This window comes from Danio rerio, chromosome 2 (genome assembly GCF_049306965.1).
Source record: "Danio rerio strain Tuebingen ecotype United States chromosome 2, GRCz12tu, whole genome shotgun sequence".
Taxonomy (NCBI): domain Eukaryota; kingdom Metazoa; phylum Chordata; class Actinopteri; order Cypriniformes; family Danionidae; genus Danio; species Danio rerio.
In genome coordinates, this window is record NC_133177.1 from 9,896,941 (window position 1) to 9,916,259 (window position 19,319).

The window sequence follows — 19,319 nt, forward strand, 5'->3', positions numbered from 1 at the left end:
CATCTCATTATTATTTATATTTATTTTTTTTCTAGATTGTTATTTATTAATTTTTAGATTGTCACATTATTGACTAAAAAAATATAAGATAAATAAATAAATAAATAAATAAAAGAATATTTTTTAAATTCTAATTGTTCAAGTAACTTTTTAAATAAAGATTGTACACAGTTTTCAAGTGTAAGATAGATAGATAGATAGATAGATAGATAGATAGATAGATAGATAGATAGATAGATAGATAGATAGATAGATAGATAGATAGATAGATAGATAGATAGATAGATAGATAGATAGATAGATAGATAGATAGATAGAGAACGTTGCGCTCCTGGTTGAGACTGTATTTGAAAATGGGAAATGACGTGCCTCAGCTATTACGTTCTAGAAAGCGCTCTGAATCCGGAGCTGCAATGGTACAGGGGAGGGAGGAATGGCTATTTAAAGAGGGTAAAATAACACAAGATCTTTAGTGCTGAGTAACCGCCTCCAAACAGACACAAAGAGATCAACTGATCATCTGTATCACGGTTTAAAGAGGCAGGATTTGACAGTGTAGCGCTCTTATTCGCCGTCTTCTTTATCAACCGACAGTCGAATCCTCGGGCAGCGGCAGCAGCGCGGTCTGCATAGTGGAAAATGGGCAAAGATTATTACAAAATACTGGGAATCACGAAAGGAGCATCAGACGACGATATCAAGAAGGCGTACAGAAAGCAGGCTTTGAAATGGCATCCTGACAAGAACAAGGCAGCCAACGCTGAAGAGAAATTCAAGGAGGTCGCAGAGGCTTATGAAGTTCTCAGCGATCCAAAGAAACGAGAAATATACGACCAGTATGGAGAAGAAGGTATGTTCTTCCTTCATATCAGTAATACCCATGGTAACAAAGAACATATTCTCTATATCTACCCAACTCATACTGTAAAATATGTCAGATAATGTAGGCTTTAGGCTATACAAAAATATATACATTGCGTTATAAGCTGACCATATGGTTATGTTTTTATTTTAGTCCTCATCATTGCTCAACCAAAAGGCTAAATCTTTTCATGTAGAAACAATGCTCCCTGCAAGCCTAAATGTCAAAATGGATATGTCGCTGCTGTCTTATTCTAATTATAAATAGACATGGTATTATATGTGGTGTGTTTACTAGATAACTGCGCTGGGTTGCATAGCAATGACAGCATGTGTTTGTGGCCTAAATCTTCCTCAGTCTATTTTTTCGAAAATAAAATGAGTTTTTTCTATATTATTAGGTCTTAAAGGAGGTGGAGGAGCGTCCGACGGCCCAGGTGGCAACTTCACCTACACCTTCCATGGAGACCCTCACGCGACATTCGCCACGTTTTTCGGAGGAGCCAGTCCTTTTGAGGTATTTTTTGGCAGGAAAGTCAACGGACGAGATGAGGACGACATGGAAGTGGACGGAAACGATCCTTTTGGTTCCTTTACGAGTTTTAACATAAATGGATTTCCACGCGAACGGCACGTAGGTCAAGGTGGCCCGCCACGCAGGAAGCAAGACCCGGCTATCCACCACGAGCTCCGGGTGTCACTTGAGGAGGTTTTTCACGGAAGCACCAAACGCATGAAAATCTCACGGAAGCGCTTAAATCCGGATGGTCGAACCTTGAGAACCGAGGACAAAATCCTCACTATTGAGATAAAGCGTGGCTGGAAAGAGGGAACCAAAATCACATTTCCACGGGAGGGTGACGAAACGCCTAATACTATCCCTGCCGATATTGTGTTTGTCATTAAAGATAAGCCTCACGGCCACTTTCGACGAGAGGGGTCTGATATTGTGTATCCAGTCCGGGTCAGTCTGCGCCAGGTGAGAACCATCCATTCATCCATCCATCCATCCATCCATCCATCCAACCAACCATCCTTCCATGCATCCATCCATCCATCCATCCAACCAACCATCCTTCCATGCATCCATCCATCCATCCATCCATCCATCCATCCATCCATCCATCCATCCATCCATCCATCCATCCATCCATCTATCTATCTATCTATCTATCTATCTATCTATCTATCTATCTATCTATCTATCTATCTATCTATCTATCTATCTATCTATCAATGGTGGTGCTGAGTAGAATTATCAGGTCATCAATATCAAATATTATCAATATTTTAATTTCAAAATGCACATCAGTTTCAGTATTTTATGTTGATTGTAATGTTCAGAATATGTTATAAGTTTTATTACAGTTAATTTATTTAATATTTTATGTCTCTTAAAGTCCATTACTGCATTCATCCATCTGAACTAAAAGGTTGCTTGTTAAATATAACTTTAATAAATATTATATATATATATATATATATATATATATATATATATATATATATATATATATATATATATATATTATTAAAGTATATGATGATTGATTTCACTTCCAAATATATATTGTTTCGTACAATAATATATAGTATGCTGCCATCTGTAAAAAAAAAAATAATTTTATGGTTTATTTATTTGAAAAGACTATTTCATTTACTTATTTAAAGTAACGACTGTAAAATTACAGAGATTTACTGTAAAACAACAGGTTGAATTACAGAAATTTACCAAAAATTTACATTTAAGGAAATTTCTTTAATTTAACAGCCGTTATTTTACTTTTTTTTTCCAGCTGCCGTAAAATCACAGATTTTTTTTACTGTGTATATATATTGTATACAGTTGAAGTCAGAATTATTACCCCCTCGATTATTAGCCCCCATTTTAATTTTTTTCCCACAATTTCTGTTTAACAAAGAGAAGATTTTTTTCAACACATTTCTAAACATAACAGTTTTAATAACTAATTTATAATATTGGATTTATTTTATCTTTGCCATGATGACAGTAAATAATATTCGACTAGATATTTTTCAAGACACTTCTATACAGCTAAAAGTGACATTAAAAGGCTTAACTAGGTTAATAAAGTTAACTAGGCAGGTTAAGGTAATTAGGCAAGTTATTGTATTACGATGGTTTGTTCTGTAGACTATTGAAAAAAATTATAGCTAAAAGGGCCTAATAATTTTGACCTTAAAATGTGTTTTTTTTTTTTGTGTTTTGTTTTTTTTAAAAAGAAACAGCTTTTGTCCTTGCCAAAATAAAACAAATAAGACTTTCTCCAGAAGAAAAAATATCATCAGAATTATTGTGAAAATTTCCTTGCTCTGTTTAACATCATTTGGGAAATACTTAAAAAAGAAAAAAAAAAATCAAAGGAGGGCTAATAAGTCTGTCAAATGTACATGTATAGTATCTCGCATTAAATGCAGAAGTAAAAGTTTCTGTCATATATGGTATAAAGTTTAACTTAAATCACTTTATTCTAACTGTATTTTATTTTTTAAATTAAATATTAACTGTAACTTTTAAAATTACAGTTTCATTTAAAATTACTTACACTTTTAATGTGTCTATGACTTTCGATAGATCTGTGCAAAAGTTACAGTTTTAAAAATTGTTGCCAGCTAAAAATGTTCAAATCTTTGTTTGAAATCTTCACTCTTACATAATGCAGTTTGGACAGCAAGTAATACGAGCTGTGTTGAGTTGCCAGAAAAGGCGCTCGCCCACTTAAACTGTTAGAGACCATCAAGATGTACTCGCACGACCGAATCATTAACACACTGTTCTGTAAATGTCAATTCTGTACATAGAGCACCAAACCCATCTAACAAATGAAATATGCTTTTAAGCTTGGTGTTAAAAGGGGAAAAGGTGGATATATTTTTGCAAGCAGCAACTGCAGTATAATGAGCTAGAAAGGTTGCTGGATATTTGCTTGCGTTGCTGTCATAATAGAAGGTTACTGTCAAATTGTCATGCTGTCACTTTGATGCCTTTTCTCATTCTTGTCATTTAGGGAAATTGTTAGGAGTAAACTTAATCAAGATCAGTTTGATTCAAAATTAAATAGATGAAAAATATTATTAAACAAATCATATCTAAAAGCTTTTATCTTCAAATAGTAACTTACATCAGGCATGGATTTCCCTGATCAATTTACTAAAGAAATGACAGCATAAAATTCAACTCAATGTCTAATTCAAGGGTTAGACATTAAAAAAAGTGAGCGATTGATCGATATTTTAAATTTCTGTACAAAGAGGTCATGTTTTGATCCTCGATTGGTCTCACACAGTCACAGGATGCGTTTTCGCAGGTCAGAGTTCACCAAGCTTGAACTTTGCAACGCAGTGAACTGCGAAACTTGACGCCCGAACTTGCGTTTCCGGTCTATGCATTTGCGTGCGTATGAATGGAAGTCTATGGGGAGAAAAGTCCAGTGTGACCGCAACTTAACTCTGGACCACATGCAGCTGAAAGTGTGACACGTGTTGCTAACAGCCAAATACACGACACATGAGAGAGTCAGATGGAGTAGATTCTCACGAGAGTCAGCAACTCATCTCATGTATTTAAAAACATGTACAAAGCAGAAATAAACACTACTAATGCAGCAAAAGTATGAGAAGACGTATCATTATTTTAGTGCAATTCAATCAACTGATTTTAATAATGTAGGTTCACAAACAGCTCAAAAGCTCTGTAAAGGAAAGCAAATTTATATGTAAAAGCTATTACTAATGTTGATTAACGATTCAAAAGGATTTAAATATACAGTGCTCAGCATATACGAGTACACCCTTAACAAATCGATAATTTTAAATCTACGATTGTAAATAGGATGCTTTACAATATTAGATTTGAGCAAAAACATTAGATTAGGCAGTAGTGAAGCCAAATCTGGAGCTAATGAAAAAAGAAAAAAAAAAAATGATCTCAGTCCAAATATTAGCAGCCCAACTTTATATGGTAGGGAAAAATATTAAATAAAAATGTTTTTTAAAAAAAGAGGGGGAAAAAAATCTAAATCAAGCTAAATTTAGTTTGGATTTAAATGTGTTATCTTTCTATTTCTAAGCATGTTCAGTGACTAAAATATTATTTTAATAAATATATCTGTTTAATAAATCTTTTTTTTTCAAATGCACCAAAATATATTACCCATATTCACAAAAAAATGGGAGAAAATATTCATTTTCAATATGGGGTGTACTCATTTATGCCGAGCACTGTATAATATAAAGTGTAAAGAGTTATAATTCCTATAATATACATATAATAAATGATTAGCAGCAAAACACATGGAATTTTGCCTCAGAAATGCTTTAAAGTTTAAAAGGCTTTAATTTGAAGCAAAAATAAATAAATAAATAAATTAATTAATTCATTAATTCATTAATTAAAAATAAATAAATAAATAAATAAATGGGCATTAGGATTGGCTTTGGAACCTAGGATTTGTCCATGAAAACCAATAAGATATAATAAGCTAAGCAGGAAAAATCAAATTTCCATCATTAAACGTAGTTCTTATCAAGCTGACATATGTTTTTGCAGATAACTTGTGCAATAAAAGCAGGTTGGGGTGTCATGATTTCCATCTCAAACAGTAGGACCCATATTAGTAGAACTAGATAGTAGGCAAGGGCCGGTATAAGGTTCTGAGGTATGATAACCTTGGATATAAATCACAGTTTTACAGTGTCATGGGATGGAGTAAGCATGGGCCGGTATAAGTTTCTGACAGTATGATAACTTTGGATAATAATATCACGGGTTTACAGTATCACAGTATTGTGATTACTGCTGTAAAATGATGACTTTTTAAATGTCTTAGAAGAAAACAACAACATTTTCCCCCATTTAACACAATATATTACATTTTAAGACATATTTATAATATTTTGGAACAGTAAACATGTCAGGCTACATAATTAAAACAAACCATTGACTTCTACTATCTTCATTAGCTTAAAAAACACAGATTTCCATAAAAAAACTCTACATATCCCTTAGAAACGTTATATCAACACATTTTAGCTAGTTTAAATACCTTGATTTTTCCAAACCGCGGTATACCTTGAAAACAGTTATCATCCCATGCCTAGTATGGAGATCACTGCTCTAAAATATAAGATTTTTAAATGTCAGGGTAAAAAACAAAACCTTTTTCCTCTTTGTACACAATATATTTTATTTTGAGAAACACAAAGTATTTTGTAACAGTAAGCATGTCAGGCTAAATAATTAAAATTAACTATTGACTTCTGCTGTCTTCATTTGTTTCGAAAACACTGATTTTGGGAGATCTTTTCTGCTGGAGATACTGCCGTCCTCAAAAACAAAAACAAAAAATGTAAATAAAAAATCTTACTCATACTTTAGAAACGGTATAGCAGAAAATGTTGATGATTTCAGAACCTTGACTTTTCCAAACAGCGGTATACCTTGAACACAGTTATCGTCCCATGCCTACTGGATTGTCTAGGTTGTCACATCATCAAGCTCCATCAAAAACTGGAAATCAGCACTGAGCTCATTTGATTTCATTAGGAAAGACAACACACACACAAAAGTTTCTTTTTCGAGATGAAGGTATTGTTTTCTTTTGTTATAAGTGACTCACATGAGGCTAAACTGCATAATTTAAACCAGTAGGAGGCCACGGACTGCACATTTATGACATAGACTGTAGTCATGCACACTTATTATACTATTTGATACTATTGTATAATGAGAGTAGAACTAGGGAAAGAGAGACTAGGATCTACAGCCTTGAAGTCTTGGAAGGATGCATCCTCACTAGAACTCTGAGAGCGTTAAATGGGTATGCAGTTATGAACAGTTAAAAAATGCTAGTTAAAACTGCTTTTGTGTATCTTTGTTGTATTTCTAAAAAAATACTAATAATTAAAATGATATAACTTTTTAAAGGGGTAGTTCACACACAAACGCACACAAAACACACACAAAATCCATACTTGTTCCAAAACTGAGTTTCTTTTTTTCCGTAGAAAAAAAGTAGATATTCTGAAGAATGTTGGAATTCACTAGCCGGTGTTCATTCATTCATTTTCTTTTCGACTTAGTGCTTTTATTAATCTGGGGTCGCCATAGCGGAATTAACCGCCAACTTATCCAGCACGTTTTACACAGCGGATGCCTTTGCAGCTGCAACCCATCCACCATCAGGTGGAATACTCCACATAGAAATGTGTGACCCAATAGCCAATGTTTTCCATATTATTTTTTTCCTTGCAACATTCTTTAAAGTATCTTCTTTTGTGTTGTACAGAAAAAGGAAACTCATAAAGGTTTGGAACAAGTCATGGGTGAGAAAACGATGGCAGAATTGAAAATTGTGTGAACTATCCCTTTAAATTTAGAGAACAAATGAAGTTTGTAGAATATTGCTTATACTAATAACAATTGTTTCGCAATTTGTTCTTTGATTATAGTCATTGTGCGGCTGCTCCGTCACTGTGTCGACGATAGATGGTAAAACGTGCAATATGAAGATAACCGACGTCATCAAACCTGGCATGAGGAAGGTCATTGCTGGACAAGGACTGCCCTTCCCAAAGAACCCAGAGCAAAGAGGGGACCTCATAGTGGAGTTTGATGTGAACTTTCCTGAAAGCCTGCCAACTAATGCCAAGGATGTCCTGAAACGGCACTTACCGGTCTCATAAGCTTGGACAAACTTTAGCAACATTTCTACAAGAAATTCAGTCCCTGAATCAAATTTTGAGAATGTGCAATTTCTATTTTTATTAACTAAATGTTTGTTAAATATGTATGTTATATATCTAAATACACACATATATGAATCATGTTGCATGACTGTGTATGTCAGTGACAGTGCAAGCTTAAAGTGCAACCTGTTTTTTATTTCCCTGCTTGATTTACTGTTATTTTTATGCTTAATTTGAATTGTGCTGTATGTATTGTTTCATAACGACAGTATTCTAAATGATATTGATTTATTTGTATGCCTTTTCAAGTAAATCTCACTTGTGCTGACAGAACTAATACTTCAATTCAAATACTGTTAATACTTCTCTCTAGATGCACAATATGGTATGACTTTAGTAGATGATGTTTTGGAGTGGTCCGTGTGGCTGTACCATGGATACTTGCCTTTATTTATGAAACTACAGCATACAGCACGACTAAAATAATGCCTTTTCAGATCTGATATGTCAGATCTTTGTAATTGTGAGCGACATACTCACGTTATGTAACTGTCTTTGACAGAGACCAAAAATGGTTACATGTGCTGTGGGTTCATAGCATACCTTGTTTATGATATTTGGAGAACATTTGCATAAATCAAAGTATTATACTTTATATTTTTACTCTGTAGCCTGTTGACTAGTGTTTTGTGTTTGGGAGTCTTGGTTACATTTTTAGCCGAATAAAACAGGAGTTACAGAACTTACCGTACAGGTGATTTATTGACATTTCCGCCAGAGGACGCCACATGTTCAAAAGCAGTTTATGAGGGGAAAAGTCGAAGTAATCAGCAAACTTTGCAACTGAGGATTAGTCATTGTTTCACAATGAAGAAAGCAGAAGTTTCAATGAAACCGGTGACAAAGAGAAGATTTAACTGTACTAAAGGATTAATGACAAAGAAAAATAATGAACTAGGCTATTACAAATCTATAATGCGCGTTGGTTATTTCACAAAACAGTCAGCGTGTATTAAGAGTACGTCTGCATTTACCAGTTAAGAGTTTTAAAAATATCATTAACTGACACCTGAGCCAGGTAAATGAGTTTCTAGCTGACGTCACGACGTCCTGTATCGCGCGTGCGTTCAGCAGTGGAGTTGTCCATTGTGTCTCAGCAGCTTGAGAGTTTACAGTAGATCCGCATACAGTCAATTTATACTCGACCACCTGTTGATTACTACCGTTTTTAGCTCTTCGGTCGCTTTCTAAAGGGAACCTGACTAAAAGGACACGTTAAACAGGTTGATTTCCGTCCTTCGATGCTCTGGCTGTCTGTTTGCCGTGTAATTTAAGCCCCCTTCGGATTTACAGGAGGAGCGAACATGCCTTTGGGACTCAGGAAAAAGAAAAACAAGTCGAGAGAAAGCTCGAACTTAGTGGAAAACGAGGAGATCGGCGGACATGCAGTTGTCGGGAAGTCCGCGGTGAACGGCGGAGGACTCCCTCCTCCACCTGCCAGCCTGCGGCCGAAACTGGTGTTCCATACGCAGCTCGCGCACGGGAGTCCCACAGGGAGGATCGAGGGCTTCACGAACGTCAAAGAGCTGTACAACAAAATAGCAGAAGCCTTTAATTTAAGTCCAGATGAGGTAAATGCCAAATAAATTAAGTGTTTATCTCAGTGTGAGTCGCTAATAAACTGATGAAGCGAGTTTCCAGATCTAACAAATCTCATAAAATCCACTGCTTTGTGTTTGCATAAGGTGCGTCTTTCTAGATACAGGCAGGTGAAATCTCGTTGACATTGTTATTCCACTTAAATCCAGCTTTGACTTTTAAAATGAGTTCTGGTCTGCACTATAAAGTTATTTTTTTCCAATAAGTGGCCATAAAACAGAAAATAAATGTTATATGGACCAGTAACAAAACATGATAGGTTATCTGTTAAGATACAGATATCCAGTTTAAAACACACGCTGAGTACTTAGAAATGTATTTTGTGTTTCAATCTTGTATTGTTATGCATGTTTGACAAACATGGAAATCTAATCAACTGGTACTAAGTACTAAAAGTCTTCATATTATGTAATCATAAACAAATTATGAGAATTAACATTTTTACATGAGTGCAAAAATCTGAAATATACTATCAAAGTTTTTTTTATAATAGTCCATTTGGTTTGCATACAAGTTGACTTATAACAATTCCTTTACATTCAAATAGAGCTTAATTCCAGAGTCATGAAAGTACAGAGCGCTTAATAGAGTTATTGTTACATGTAAATACATATTAATACATAATATTTGGAACAAAATGTATAAAATGTATTATTATTTTCAAAAGTAAAAAAAAAAAATCTTATTTAAATAACTTACATTAATAAGTAACTTATCCAGATCCATTAAATAACAGCTTACACATAATAGCTCACACATCAGCACCAAATCAATTATTTTACATCATAAACGTGGTAATATAATAATTCTTGAAGGTGAAATGGCAACACTTACACACTGTAACCAATGTAGTGTTCCACGTAATTCATTCATGTTGTCCCAATTAAAATCGGTTAGGTTAACAGATTTAATAAATTTAAGTAGATTGAACATAGAAAAATAAAGTTGTCCTAATGAAATATCAACATTTGTGTTGTTTCAGCTCATTTTAAATAATTAGTTTGAGCAAATAAACATTTTTTCTTTTGAGTGCACACAAAAACTATGGTTTTATGTGTTCAGTTTGCTGGCTTGTTTGTTTTGTAGATTTGCCTACACCACACTGATGGTTAGATTTAGGGACAGACTTGTATGCTTGGCTTCGGTAGTAGCATCGGGTGTTAAAATACGTCAGTTTTTGAAGTAAATGAAGCTTAATATTTGTGTGAGTGAAAAGTCTAGTCCGTTTCCTCATCTATAACAGTACAAGAAAAAGCTAGTTGTTCCTTTTATGAACATTTTTAAGGGGAAATTCCCTAATACCAGTCAGACGAGTAATTGTAATGTTTGGACACATCAGTAGGGCGAGTGTTGTGATAATATTGTGAAATTAAATCACCCTCTGGCCTTCTGAATTGCTTATACTTTAATCCAATAGATTTCATCCACGTTCCTATCTTAGAGGCTCCCTAACACTACATATTTTGAATGTCGTCTCAGTCAAGCACACCTTCAGGTCATCGGCTTTCTAATAGAGGCTACAAGACCTGAAATGGGTGTGTCAGGCCCACAAAAGCAGGGGTATTTGTAAAAGTGCATTTTTTTTTTCTGTGCAGTTTATCCATATGCAAATGTAGCATCCGGTCACTGAAACTGGGCCTTTTTGAAAACTTTTTCAGAAACTTGTTGTTAGCATTCACTGTAAAAATCAGGTAGTTGACTTTACTTTACAAATAGTGAGTTAAACTATACTCAGTTTGTTCAAACTGCTTGTTTAATATGAGCTAAAACAACACAACTCTTGAGATTTTTTCCACAACATAATTGTTTTATGTTAAATCCTATTACGTTTGTAAAACAATAATAAGTTAACTTAATTCCTTCATGTTGTCCCAACACAAATCAATGGTGTGGAACCAAACTTTTTTTTTTTTACAGTGCATGTAAATAATTATAAAAATAAGTTGTCAACTTAACAGTACTTAGGTTTACTCACTTTTTAAAGTAAAGTCGAGCGATTTGTCGCTTTTAAAGTAAATGGAAGTTAAACAGTGTTGGGGTAACGCATTACAAGTAACGCAATTTAATTAATAATATTACTTTTAATAAGTACTAAGTAACGCATTACTTTTGAGAAATAAGTAATAATATTTGTTAGTTATTTTTTTGAAAACGTAACAAGTTACTTTTTAGTTTAATTTAAATTTAATTTAAATTAAAATGAAAGTAGTCATAATGAGTCACGCAGTCAATGAGAGAATGTGTTCATTATTTTGAACACATCGATGAAAAGGAAAAGGGGATTGTCTCAATGGACAGTGATTTTACTTGTCTCAATGGACAGTGATTCTACAATTAGTACAAAAGTAGAAAACACATTGCTTTAAATCTTCAATAATCTGTACATACGGCATGTATAGCTCAGGGGTAAGGAAGTTCTCGCATAACATACTAAAATACTATTTTTTTAATGTGTTTTTTTAAAGGTAAATTAAGATGTAAATTATACAGTGCGCTGTTAACTGCAGAACTTTTCTATTAAAAAACTAGTTCTGGAAAAATCAAGCCTCAGGGACGTAATAAAAAGGAACACAAATGTTACTTAAAAGTAATGTTACTCATTACTTACCATAAAAGTAACTAAGTAACCCAACTATTTATTTTTTTTTTGGGGGGGGCATGATGGACATGTGATTGAAATAGTTTCTAATATGAGAAATAAAATTGTAGAGCGTTTCTTGATATCGTCCATTGGGACCCATATCTTTGGAAGATGGGCACAGATACATTGTTTATAAGAAACACCAATATATACACTCAAAATACACTCAAAAAATATTTTTTGCTGCTTGTTCAAAGTACTTTTTAAAATGAGCTCAGTCAACACAGTTCTTGAGTTTCATTGGGACAACTTATCCACTTCCAATTTGTAAAAACAATTAAGTTAACTGAATCGATTTGTGTTGGGACAGCATGAAGGTGTTATGTGGAAGGTATAGGGTTCCACCTAACACCTTCATGTTGTCCCAACACAAATCGATTCAGTTAACTTAGTTTATTTAAATTTGTAAAACAATTAGGTTAACCTAATCGATTTGTGTTGGGAGAACATCAAGGTACTGTGTGGAACCCTGTATTTTTTACAGTTAATGAAATTTGCTATTTGTTTGAACTACTTTTTTAAAATGAGCTGAAACAACACAATTCTTGATTTTTTGGGGGGGCATAACTTGTTCCATGTTAAATCCACATAAATTAGTAAAAACTAAGAAGTTCACTTAATTCCTTCATGTTGTCCCAACAACACAAATTAATTGTGTGGAGCTTCTTTTTTTCAATGTAACTTGCCTTGCCTAATTTCATGTAAAGCAACAACTTTTTTTTTTTCAAAGTAAACTAACAAATGACATCGTACAGTGTCATCATGGTGAAAGTGTATATTTTGCTTAATGATGTCATGGTTTATGCTCTTTTGTTTGACATCAGATTATGCAATACTCCTTTTTCAGGCTTCTGGTCGGCCAGCATACTTGATGCGTAGAATTATATCATCACTTGTTGGTTTGGCATGCTCATGATAGTGCATCATAACATGTTTTTGCGTTTTCATGTGGACCTAAATTTTGTAAAAGAAAGGAGGAAAATATCTATTCATAAAGATACAGGTATACATGTGGACATGGACTCAAGACAGTGGAGATATGCAAATTGTGACTCTGGACTATGTTGCATGGGGATTTTCCTGGGAATAACCAAACATAGACATTGTCAAAACATTGACAATATTTGCAATTTATTTCAAATGATCAACATTTAGTTTATTCCAAATTCATTATATTATTAAGTAAAGATGTTTCTTGAAGATAATTTGTAAATGTCCTATTATAAAAATATCTGCTTAATTTTTGATTATTAATATGCATTTCAAAGATTTTAATTTTTGTGCGGTTTATTCATAAACTAATTTCGAGAGGATCACATGCTTATGATCAACACGGCTGGCTCCTTATCAGCCCTATTAGATGATTATGGAAACATTATAAATAACCTGAGTTTTTCACTCCAGTTATCATCGTGTTGAAGCCCTAAGTGAATTAGTTTACGCTTCTCACGGTGACCAGCAGGGGAGTTCTCGAGACCTACCTGACCTCGAACTCCCCTCTCGCCCTTCTAATGGGAGGGAGCCCCGGGCTCGAGGATATTACGAGCTCAGGGCTGTCTCCCGGGACAGCATGCCAAATACGCTTATTGATTATCAGCTAAGTGTGAACTCTTGAAACAGCATTTAAAGGAGAGTTTTTTCTTAATATTTGATTTTTTGCACTCTTAAATTCTAAATTTTCAAATAGTCATATCTCAGCTTAATATCTAATTCTATTCTTAAAATACATCAATGGAAAGATTATTTATTGATCTTTCATGTGATATAGATAAATCTCAAGATTAAAAAACTGTCACCCATATGACTTGTTTTGTGTGTCCATGGTTGAGAACCACTACAATCCAAGAAATTTGCATTTGCAGCTACCATTAATCATTTACTTGTTCAAATAGAGGGTGCACTGATGATGATATAGAAGCATTGCAGGTCCCCATAGGAAGTCCCTCATGTCCTGTTACAGTGGGCACAACCCTAATGATAATATGTTTTGGCCTCCATATGGATGGAGGGAACATGGTCGAGTGCATTGAGTGTCCTTGCTTTTCTCCATTTGTTGTCTGTTGCGAGATGCATCAACTATATTAGAGTATTTTTTTTTTTATAACCAATGAAATGGCTATTTAGCAGGGTTAAGGATATGATTAACCTTTTGGAAGCCTTCATGTTGTAATGGGTTGTTTGGCATATATCATAGAGCATATACTGTACCACATTCAGCCCTTCACCACGTTGAAAATGAAGTGTATCCGGTTAAAAGGGCAGTGGCAGTTAGGTTAGAAGGCTCTTTGTTTGTGAACAACATTCATTACCATGCGATGCAAAATAAATGTGATAATAAGACTCCCTTTGTCGTAACTAGCAGACCAAAGCCAGGCTTATACCATCATTGTTGTCCCACAAAGATGGTTTAAAGGAACACATCACTTTTTTTTTTTTTGGAAATAGTCTCATTTTATAAATATTCTAGAGTTTAAAATGGTTCAACTTATTTTAAATTCATTTAAATGTTCTCTGTTTCTGGCTTTTAGCTTAGCTTAGCTTAGCATAGATAATTAAATCAGATTAGACCATTAGCATCTCACTCAAAAAATGACAATGGCAAAGATATTACGCAGCTCTGTTATCTAGTTGCGTAAGTGGGACTATTTTTAGGTGCTGCATCATATATTGCACCTGCTGCAGCCATGGTATGGCAGCAAAGCCCCTTGATTATTAGACCAGAATGAGAGTAGTTTAGGGCTGTTTGATTTGGGGAAAATATCTAATTGTGTTTTATTTATTTTTGACAGATACTGCGATTTCAATTTGATTTGTGATTTAATTTTGTAGTCAAGCTTCAGCTCAATGTTCTGTATCGTAGCTTCTTACTGCTAAAATGCAGTGAGTGTTAGTTATAAAAAAGAGTCAGCAAAGATTTTAACTAACTCCAACTTTTATTGAAACTTTTATTGTATTTCCTCATGCTGTGGCAACAATTCTGCAATAGCTCTTACAAATGTCCTGTTTTTGTTCATTGTCTGTGGCTTTGAATCCAAAATATTCTTATGATACCGACATGCTGTTTTTCTTTGATATGAGTTCGCCTTACAATGCTTCTGAAGCAGCAGACGACATCATCCCACTTGTCCACACCTTCCTGTTTGTCTTATTGTGGGCTTTTCGCATAGTTAGGTTGCACAATTGTGATTGGGCAGAACAAAAGTCTGCTCACTCAGTTGGCTAGTAAGTGTGTCACACTAGATAGCAGTCATACATTTGCTCTGGGTGGAGGAAATTATATAGTACACAGATATTTCATATCGCAGCCTCTTCAAATTTCGATTGCGATTCGGTTTTGCTTAATCACACAGTAGAGCTCTGCATTTGAGCACGAGCATGATGGGACCCGACTTTTTTATGCCCTTCGGGCCGAACTTCAGGCCAATTTTCACATCATAGCTAGCATGCAAATCGGGCTTCTGGCAACGTACAATAGAGAACATAAAGAGAAAAATTGTCAATGGTGAACTTAAAACTGTGAAAAACGCTAGAGGAAGGGCAAACTACTGGTCAACTTCTTAAATTGTGACAACTTTACATGATGAGCCAACTGGTAATGCACAACTTGTAAATCCACGGGCGACAGGATTTTATTCCAATTATGCACAAATCCAGCACCGCTCCGCCTCATCATCTCTTATTCTTATTATTTTAGTCTCAAGAAACACTGATGCTTGCTATCTTAGGCTACATTAATTAAGAGCAGACAAATCAGATGAAAAATCAGACGCTTAAGTTGTAATCTTTAAAATGATGACACATAATAATAAAATTTGCAAATATATGACAGAGGATTGAGGTAGTGAAGCATAATTAAATCCTTTTTGTCCACTGACCGCAAGAAAATCATCCACCCGCACAGTCGAGTAATGGAGGGTCTCATACAAAAATATAATTCGTAGCTCTATTTGTCTTGGAAAAAATATATTTTTAAAACAAATTTCGTATAATTTGTCTCTTAGTTTATATATTTATTTTTGTTGGTCAGTTATCTACTAGAAAAAATAGAAGAATGAATAACATTTGAGGTGAAGTGCTTCAAAACAAGTCCGCTATATGATTCGGCACCAAAATACAAACTGGGTTGTCAAATAAAATAATAATCTAGCCTAAATAAAGTTAAAATTGTTTAAAACATCTTTAATGGTAGCAATTCCATGCGAGGAGGCTAAATTGTTCGTTGAAAGAGATAGGCTGGGCCTGATGAGCCTGCAGTCTCCACCCCGTGTGGGGGATTAATATTTGTCTCATTTTAGGCCTTTTGGCTTATGTCTCAATTAAATTTAGCTGTTTTAACGAGCGTTTACTCATTTAAGACCTTGTATTAAACAATAGCTGTCTGAATTGTAAGTTTTAGTGTGCGGAAAAACTAAAAGCAAAACTAAATCCAATACATTTCTTTACGCATTTCCCACTATGCAAGTGCATACACACTTTACACCTTTATTTATTCTTTATTAAACACAACTTTATTTATTCTCATTCTTTTTTGCTTTGTCAATATATATTGTAGTGTTTACTGTTTAATAATCAATTTAAATTATGTACTAAATAAATAAATTAAAGCTGCATTCATTTGCGCCCTCTAATGGTAGGTGTACGTGTCGTGAGCTGTACGGCTGCAGGTGCCACTGAGTTAAATTGAGTAAACTCACTGTGGACAACATACCGCTTAAATATTGATGTCACTTAAACTAAATCTTACATTTAAAAAAAACAAGCAAAAAAACTCCAACTGTTTCTCTAAATTATTCTGATAAAAAATTAAACGAAAAAAACATCAACTTTGTATTAAATACAAATATTTTAATGGCTGTAACAGTATATGCTGTTTGGCGGGGAAAAAAGCGGGCTTCGGTTCGGACTTGGGCCAAAGATGGGCCGGGCTACAGCCTGTGCGTCTTGGGCTGGGGCCAGGGTAGGGCTTAAATTTAAGGCCCATGCAGGGCTCTATCGCACAGTCCAAGTTTTTAGCCATATCGGCCTGAAAAATTGCAACTTTTCATTTTCCTTTGGTCTTAGCAAACAATGTACTTAAAGACGACCAAAGCTTTAAATTTGTAAAATTATCAAAACCTCTTTTTTACTTAATTTAAGTTAGATGCTAATGGTCTAATCCGATTTAATGATCTATGCTAAGCTAAACAAAAATTGTTCCCGCCAGACCCGGAAAAAAAAAAAAAACTTTATATAGTAAAGCTTCACCTGTAATATTGCTTGATTATGCATTTAATGCTGCTGCGCATGTTGGAGTACGTGACTTCAATGAAGTGCTCTTTCATAGAGCTAACATGTCATTTGTTTAGCATTTGCATGCAGGTGCAGATGGCTGTGTTGTGTTCTCTGCTAAACAGCTTTCTATGTTTTGCAGGATCAGAAATGTAGAAGGTTTGATAGACTGTTTATGTTTGTAGACCTAATTTAACTAATCTAAACTAAATATGAGCTCAGGGGGTCTTCTTTTATATGAATATAAAGTTTTGCTAATGCTAAACAAGTTAGCTGCCCCATGCTTTTGCTAAAGCTTAAAGAAAGCAATGATGATTACCATTTTGTTGGCATGATTTTAGAAGTATTTTACCAAAAGGTAGACTTCCACATGCCTTTTTTTCAGATTTAAAAAGCTGAATAGACGGCAGCAATGTTGATTGCTATCAGCCTTATCTGATGTGACAGGTAAACAAATATCTCAGTGTGTCGTCAGCAAATGCTTTCATGTATACTGAAATTGTGGCAGTTGCCTCCAGTCAGATAAGATTATACAGTAACAAGTTCTGCTATTCTGTGGTCAACAAGCAGCTATTCGAGCAGAAATATGTACATCATTTTTAATCCTAAATATTTTATGATTCGGAATGTGATTTTTTTTTAACTTGTTTTACACTTTTTTATTATCAGAAAACTAAATGGATATTTTATTATATTAAAAGCAAGAGATCTGTACATTTTCTTAGATGCTTAATCCTGTGCGCTTTCAGTTTTGTCATTTATCTGCTCGTCATATTATGTTGCAATACTTGTCATTCATACTGAGAACAGACTGACGCTGCAGTATTCCAGGTTGTTATAAGGAATATACTTTATTATTTATGTTGTAATGTGCCCTTCAAGTATGAACTTGCTGTTAGCTGAAAGGAGTGTAAGCACAACCCAATTTGTGTCGCGCCTCTACTGTAACTTGTTCTGATGGCTATGTTGAAACTTTAGACGTCACTCTATTTTGAATAAACATGTTTAGTCATATGGCTGTTAGATGGGTTCATTATTTTGATTGTAAGGCTAGAGGAAAAAAGCAGAGGATGTATTGCAGAAATGTGGCATTCTTGAACCACAAAGGCATAGTTTTTTTATTATTATTTTTTGATTGGTGTTTAGCAAGACCGTTCATCATAGAATACAATACAACATAGGAAAAATTACAGACTGTCTTAGTTTTCTTCGCTTCCCACTATTCCCTCAAAATAAAATAAATAAAATGTAGCAAAAGTAAACAAACACGTCCACTGAGAGAAAAATATTTTTTTCATTCATTCATTCATTTTCTTGTCAGCTTAGTACCTTTATTAATCCGGGGTCGCCACAGCGGAATGAACCGCCAACTTATCCAGCAAGTTTTTTTACGCAGCAGATGCCCTTCCAGCTGCAATCCATCTCTGGGGAACATACACACACATTCACACACACACTCATACACTACGGACAATTTAGCCTACCCATTTCACCTGTACCACGTCTTTGGACTGTGGGGGAAACCGGAGCACCCGGAGGAAACCCACTTGAAGGCAGGAAAAACATGCAAACTCCACACAGAATTGCCAACTGAGCTGAGGTTCGAACCAGCAACCCAGTGACCTTCTTGCTGTGAGACGACAGCACTACCTACTGCGCCACTGCCTCGCCCAAAAATATTTTTTAATAATAAAGAAAAATTAAGAAAAATTTAAGAAATGATAAAAAACGACCATGTTTACAATAAAAGAGTAAAAAAAATAAAAATAATATTGAAAAGTTCACAATAAGGAGTCAATGTTTCCTCTTTCCAATTAATTACTGTGTATTAGAACTGATATCCTCTGAACAGGGTAAGCCTTTGATATAGTCTAAAACAGGGTTCCAGGTCTTGTAAAAAGATTTGAGAGATCCTGCAAGTAAACATCCTTATTTCTCAAGTTTTATTTAACTAAAGATTTCTCGGATCCACATGCCATGTGATGGAGGAATTACCTGTTTCCATTTAATAAGAATGCCTCGTCTAGCTAAAACAGTAGAAAAAGCAATAACCTGGCGAGATGCAACAGTCAAGTCAGCTCTCTCTGAAATCCCAAAAACGGCTGGGTCTAGATGTTAATAGATTTATTAAGTGTGTCAAAAACATTGAACCAGAATTTTTTTAATTGAGGGCAACTCCAGA

The 19,319-nt window shown here is 34.6% G+C and overlaps 2 protein-coding genes across 2 annotated transcripts in view; both read left to right on the forward strand.

The window, feature by feature from the left end:
* Window positions 1-459: 459 nt before the first annotated feature.
* dnajb4 (DnaJ heat shock protein family (Hsp40) member B4) lies at window positions 460-8,311 on the forward strand. Its single transcript, NM_001003455.1, has 3 exons — window positions 460-850; window positions 1,263-1,840; window positions 7,333-8,311. Exons 1-3 carry the CDS (start codon window positions 640-642, stop codon window positions 7,564-7,566), a joined length of 1,023 nt encoding a protein of 340 aa, NP_001003455.1. The 5' UTR covers window positions 460-639; the 3' UTR covers window positions 7,567-8,311.
* A 403-nt stretch (window positions 8,312-8,714) lies between these two features.
* The window catches only part of gipc2 (GIPC PDZ domain containing family, member 2), a 31,082-nt gene continuing 20,477 nt past the window's right edge, over window positions 8,715-19,319 (forward strand). Inside the window, 1 exon segment of the mRNA NM_200930.1 lies at window positions 8,715-9,200. Within this exon segment, the coding sequence (NP_957224.1) occupies window positions 8,934-9,200 (267 nt within the window). The 5' untranslated portion in view covers window positions 8,715-8,933.

What these genes read in the sequence shown, in the direction of transcription:
- dnajb4 (NM_001003455.1), top strand. Translation starts at nt 640, where the DNA reads ATGGGCAAAGATTATTACAAAATACTGGGAATCACGAAAGGAGCATCA. An exon ending in CGACCAGTATGGAGAAGAAG is followed by an intron (nt 851 to 1,262) that starts GTATGTTCTTCC and finishes CTATATTATTAG; the next exon opens with GTCTTAAAGGAGGTGGAGGA. An exon ending in TCCGGGTCAGTCTGCGCCAG is followed by an intron (nt 1,841 to 7,332) that starts GTGAGAACCATC and finishes CTTTGATTATAG; the next exon opens with TCATTGTGCGGCTGCTCCGT.